This window comes from Ictalurus punctatus, chromosome 26 (genome assembly GCF_001660625.3).
Source record: "Ictalurus punctatus breed USDA103 chromosome 26, Coco_2.0, whole genome shotgun sequence".
Lineage (NCBI taxonomy): Eukaryota > Metazoa > Chordata > Actinopteri > Siluriformes > Ictaluridae > Ictalurus > Ictalurus punctatus.
This window is the reverse complement of record NC_030441.2, coordinates 13,334,254-13,340,736: the sequence shown is the minus strand read 5'-3', so window position 1 is coordinate 13,340,736 and position 6,483 is coordinate 13,334,254. Positions and strand designations below refer to the sequence as shown.

At 38.0% G+C, this 6,483-nt stretch overlaps 1 protein-coding gene across 2 annotated transcripts in view; it reads left to right on the top strand.

Annotated features, from left to right (window-relative positions):
* The first annotated feature begins 1,381 nt into the window (after positions 1–1,381).
* Positions 1,382–6,483, top strand: part of pkn1a (protein kinase N1a) — a 55,554-nt gene continuing 50,452 nt past the window's right edge. The window contains exons 1-2 of one of the 2 annotated variants that reach the window (XM_053676274.1): positions 1,382–1,657; positions 1,982–2,288. In XM_053676274.1, coding sequence (XP_053532249.1) covers positions 2,268–2,288 — 21 coding nt within the window. In that variant the 5' untranslated portion in view covers positions 1,382–1,657; positions 1,982–2,267. Of the gene's footprint in view, positions 2,289–6,483 lie in introns of both variants that reach the window. The other variant, XM_053676273.1, reaches the window with a different exon arrangement.

Below are 6,483 nucleotides of genomic sequence, written 5' to 3'. Positions count from 1 at the left end.
AGCATACGATATTTAGCATTAATAACAATAATCAGGGGTGGCCAGGGACCAAAAAGTGGCCCTGGACTTTCTGGCGTTGATACATTCATAAATTAAGCATTCTGATGGCATTTTAGAGTATGGATTTTTAGAAATACATTATTAGCGAAAAGTGCAAATAAAGCTTTCTTAACCATATGTTTATACAGCATTTTGGGAGCCCTTGATAGCTCGGGGCCCAAGGCAATTGCCGACCTTTGCCTAATGGTAAAGTCCACCCCTGTCCATGGCCAGTGGACTTTTATTTGAATATCTATTATCCAGAGATGTCTTAGATATTGGATGCCTTGTGTAAAATGTTACAGAAGGATGAACATGTTAGGAATGCTAGGAGGCGTTAAGAAACAAACAAAATAAATCAAAATCAACCAAAAAAAAACAAAAACAGGTCATATAAATAGCTATGCTTTGTGGTGCACTTGCATTACAGATTTACAAGTGAGAATCAGGAGCATCCGAGAAGCATGTGAAGGAAGCATGAGCACATGATTTGATGGGGGGGAAATTATCTGATTTAATGAAGATTAAGAAGATTACAGATTAGTATTCCACAGTCTGTTTGAATTGCTAATACATCATCAGTTGTCCACTTGTTATTATTACTAATAACAAATCTACTGCATGCTTTTGGATTTAAAACAATTACACATACACATTTTGTCACTCAAGTCCCCAGATTACTTGCTCATGCCACTTTCAAGTGCTTACTGAAATTTGGTGAGGAAGAGTTTCTGACTTGCACCTATTCGTAATAACAGGTGTAGTGGGTGATAGTACATAATTCTTTATTTCTCTAAATACAAGAATTAGGCCTGTAACTAACCTATCTGGCTCTTATCTATCTATCTATCTATCTATCTGTCTGTCTATCTATCTATCTATCTGTCTGTCTGTCTGTCTATCTATCTTTACCAACAGGGAGATAACAAAGCTCAGTGTGGCTAACATGAATTTGTATTTATTTGTTTGTTTGTTTTTTATTTATTTATTTATTGTTTATTTATTTTTTAACCCCGCCTCTTTTTCCTCAGGACAGTCTTTGTTAAGGGTACTGGATTAATAAAAAGCTTATAAGGGGTTAGATTTCTTATTTATTTATTTATTTTTAATTTATTGCCCAACAAAACACAACATAAACTATTCATCATCATAAAATAAATCCTATCAATGGGAATGTTGCTTAAAATAAGACTATACCGTATTGCAGGATCCGAAATGTATGGGAAACATATATATATATATATATATATATTTTTTTTTCTACAAGGAAATAGGTGATCATTCAGTAATGCTTGATTTCTCAAGTGAGCCAGGTCGGGGATGCATTGTCTCGCCAGTCGTTGTGGTCACGTGATCACGCGGGGATACGGTGGATCCTCCCGCTCGGACCATCATCATCACCATCATCATCATCATCACAGACCCGAGGCTGTAACAAGGACGAGCTTTTTCCACTGCCAGAAAGACAAGTCTGATAAAAAAAAAAATCCGCTCAGCATTATTCCACGCATGTCGTGTGTTTTGTCTGTCGTGCGCGTGAGCTCAGCTCTGGGTCACGGCGCGTGTCGAGTGGACGGATTTCCGCTCTGGGACGAGGAACAAACAAATGACCGATTCGGTGAGATGTGTGTTGAATGTTAAGAGCGACGCGAGGGTTAAACTCTCCTCCCTGTAGCTGTGTGTAAGCAGTAAGACTCACACAATCGTTCGTTTAACGTTTTTCTCTCACGAACCTTTTCGTCGTTGTTTTTGTGCATGTCGTTATGGGAATGTGTGTTCGGTGTCTCCGAGCCGCCTGTGGCTGAAACCATGCTCGCCTTTGGACAGCCATGAGATCATTTTTGAACTATTTTTTTTTCCTCCAGGTTTTAAGTCGTACCCATGGCCGTGTCGTGACTTTCTTCAATAACGACTCTTCCTTTCTTTCTTTCTTTCCTCTAAGACATTTCGGATGAACCGCTCATGAGACGGACCCATGGACACCAGTGACGCGTTCACGTTAACGCTGCTCTAAACCTGTCCTGATATGTTCATCTGAATGGTTTTTTTTTTTTATTGGATTGTGACGTTACATTAATACACAAAAGGACATCCAGGACATCTTTGTTAGTCATCAGTAAATATCTGGGAGGAGGGGAACAAAAACAAACTAACTGTTGCTGCCTGACAAGCCGGTGGGATTCAGAGTGCTTTCATTCTCATTAACGCTGTTGTTCAACCAACACAAAATGGCCAATGACACAATTCAAGTAAGTGAAGTTGCCTTTTTCTTTTTTGGCAACATAAGTGTTCAGAAATATCTTCAGAAAATATGCAAAACTATCAAAACAAGTCGGTGTTGTTACAGCAGAATTGCCCAGATAATCTGTTGAATGAAAATGTGAACGCCCTGAGGCCAAACTGCACATAAAAACATGTATTTAGAGTTTAGTCTGGTAATCTCAGACATAATTGAATGAAACATTACGTTCAAAGTTTTCTCAGGCGTAAGGTATTTCCATATCTGTGTTTTCTTTCCTTTATGAATGGGAAAGTGTTTATCTATCTCAACAAAATGCTGCCTCCCTAGTCAGCTTTTGTGTATCTGGTGTATCTTGTATATTCTTGCAAGTAATCACAATATTTCCGAGTCCATGTGTCTAGTGCCTAGTGTGTCTAACATGTGGTACAATTGCGAAACACAACTGCAAGTGTTTGTGATGTTCTTCAGCCCTGAAGAAGACCAGACACGGATCCACGTCTGTTGTGTGTCCATATCAAATATTAATGTCTCAGCACCTATTTGTGTGGTGTTAACTCAGTAACAGTTCACAGCCTGTCCAAACTGCCTTTACATTTTTACCCATTATAATACTTATTATATATATTATATTATATATATATATTACTTATTATTTTATATTATAATATAATGTTTTACCCTTAATAACAATTTTCCATCATCCAGTTGTCTTTCTATCCTATATTACATATCCTATAAGCTTGGGTTGTTTGGACCATGTTGTAAATATGAATGTGGAGATACCACTTTGACAGTATAGGACAATTGAGGTATAGGACAATTGACGATGTGGACAGTTTTGTAAACATGAACCAGCTCTATTTCTGTAGCATGAACCTCTGCTTGCAGTTTGTCCAATCACATGCATTTATATAAATGATTTATCTGAAAGCAGCTCATGGGGCCAGAGACTAGTTAGAGACATTAAGTCCGAAAGGGAAAAGTTTTCCCAAACTTCCATAGATCTTTCATTTTTATAGATTTCATAGATCTTTCATTCTTTTCTCTGTTTCGATTAGCAAACTGACGAAATGGCTTGTTTAAAAATTGTTGATGAACACCAATAGGCAGGGCTTTTACTCTCCCCGCATCCCATTCAATACAGATGTATCTCATTTGTTCAGAAATCATCGGTGCTAGTCAAAAGTGGTAACGTTAAGTGCCACTACGAAACAAAACCACCAATTTGAATTGCTTTATTTATTTTATAGCTATAACCTAATCACTAATGGGTAAGCATTAAAAGGGCAGCTCTTCACCATTCAGTCATGTTAGTTGCATATCTGGACATTTGAAAGAATGGAATATTATGTAAATGGACATGTTCACCCAGTTTATACCATTGTCATGTAACGTGCTCCTCTCTGGCTGACTCTCTAACTCAATACTCATAATACTATGGGTCGAATGTGGAATGTAACTATAACAATGAGCAGAAATCATATCACCTTCAGTGAACACCATCAGTTTTAATTTGTTTGGAGAGACAAAACTGGGAGGAATGAGAGGCAGCTGAGTGAGCGCTATAGAGAATCCTGACAGGCTCCAGCCACATCATGGCTTTCATTACACAGTGAAGTCAAGGACAAGGGCAACCCACTGGCAATCAAAATAAAAAAGTTGGATATCACTATCAACATCCAAAAACAACACTGAAATTTAACTGAATTTAAATTTGACTGTCTTTTTCCCTGTTTGAGTTCCTGAAAGGATTTTTAAAAAAACAACAGATAGATGTTAATTAAAATCTACCGCCGATATTGACTCCATCAGAACATTTTACCATGTGATTTCCTCAGTTCTTTGTGATTACATTTTACATGTGTGTGAAAGTAAGTGACATTTGCAACAGTTGTGTATTGGTATCTGGGGGAGTAGGGGACAAGAAATTTAGCTAAATAAAATAGCAATAAGCTTGTCATGTTTGATTCATTTATTAATGAGTAGGGAAACATATGCAAAACCTTGTCTTAAAGGCTCAAACGCTGGCTCAAACACGGGTAAGAGGTCATGGTGTAAGTGAGATAACGTCCGTCATTCTTTGCCTGCACCTCGCTATCGGGACACTTTGTTGAGTGTGATTTTTTACTTTTTACTCGTGCTGTGCTGTTATTTCCAGTAGTGTGGACTACTTGTTTTAGAAAATATCGTGCAGGGACTCACCAGTTCATACTTTGGGCCCGTTTACACGACAACATTTTCAACTAAAAATGTAACGTAAGCATACCAAAACGAGAATCTGTGAAATCGATCACGTCACGCGCGCGTGTGTATTACGTGTTCAATCTATAGGCATACGCGCGAGAGATTCAAAACTACAGGACTGTGTTTGTGCTGCTCAAGATTTTGAGTTTATAGACGCTTCTCCAGCAAAGGGTAGATTTACTGCATCACTACTTCGACCAGCAGAGACGCATTTGTTACACACGCCCCTTATTAACCCATATCTACACCGACGAAGGGTTTTCAAAATCTTATAATTATCTTTGTAATAGTCTGCTTTGGAGTATATCTGTATCCTATTGCTAATAAAATATAGAAAGCAGACTGACTGCCAGTGTCTCACTATTTGCACTATTTAGATTTTTCTTTTTTTTCAGTATTTAAAAATGAACGAGCTTTGTTAAGAGAATTCTGACCTGGAGCACAAGAAAAACTAAAAGATGGGGTTGAAGACAGAAAAATCTATTTCCACGATGAAAAAAGCTTGATGCACATTTCATGTGCATTACATTATTTTACATTAGGGACGTCTCAGCATTTATTAACCAAGAAAAATAAGCCACAGCTACGCTTGACAAGCATGAGTTTTCACAATTCCTTTTGACAATGAATCATTTTAAGTCTAAGTATCGAGATTCTAAGTTACTGGAGACAGAAGTTTTTTTTGTACTCCACGTAGATCATAAACCATTGAAATCGTTTGAGAAATGTAAACGTTATTGTGCTTTTTATCCAGAAAAACCACAGCTCCCCTGTTTACTTGTATTTGTTTATAGGGCGGACTTGCCCGGATCAATATGGCGGATATGTTGACGTGAACACTTATGTGTGCAGGCGCGTAGTGTTTTTTTTACAAAGTGACATCGCCAACTACTGGCCCGGCATGTATAATACACCATTTTTAGTCGTCTTCCCGGATCCATGTGAACGGGGATTGTTTTCAAAACGTTGTCGTCTGTACGTGAAACTTTTCAAAAACACAAAGGAAAAACATTTCCGTTTTTAGTACATCGTTGTCGTGTAAAAGTGCCCTTAGTATAACATCATTATACTCTGAGATTATACACATCTAATGCATTACGGCTCTAATTGAATTTTTGAGATCCATCAGATATAAGGGGCAGAGCAGTTTCACCCATCCACAAAGTTTCATTTCTTTGTCGTTAGTAAAACTATTTAATTATCAGAAGTTGTTTGAAATCCATATGTTTTCATATCCATATGCTGCTTTAAAATTCACATCGCTCACAGCATATACTCTCCCAAAACTATCTCCATAACCATGACCAATTGCTCCAGATATTAATATGTAAATGAATAGCTTAAATTTGAATATTTGTGTGCATTCTCCCCGAAAGGTCACGTGACCAGATATGCAAACTGTCTCGTCAGTATGAGTTCAAATGTCACAGCCATAATGCTGGAATTGTCTATTTGTGAGGCAAAGTGACTGGAGTTGTGGTATATTGAAGATGTTTTGCCACTTGTCCCAGCTCACTGTACCTTAAGGGCAATTGCTTTGACTTTGCTTTTGACAACAACAAGACAATATAATGTGTTGACCCCAGTTTGATTTAATCATGAGTGCCAATGGTGGAATGGAAGTCTTGGCATTGGGATTAGCCATACTCAGCCCAATCGGTATTAATGTAAGTGGAAATGCAAAAAGTGGGTTAAACAGCCCTGATAAAAGTGGGATTAAAGAGGAAACAGAACGATTGCCGCTTAAGTAGTGATAGACAGAGAATAAGAGAGAGGGATCTAGTGAAGAGATGGGAATGTCTGGCGGCTGATTTCCTAGGCAGCACTTTTAAATGCACTTTTGTGTGCGTGTTGAGCCGATGCTGATTTTATGGGACTAGGGTGCCCTTTATCATCAAGTGGCTAAGCCTGACAGGACAGATAAAAGAGCAATGTGAAACCTTTAAAATCAATGTGGA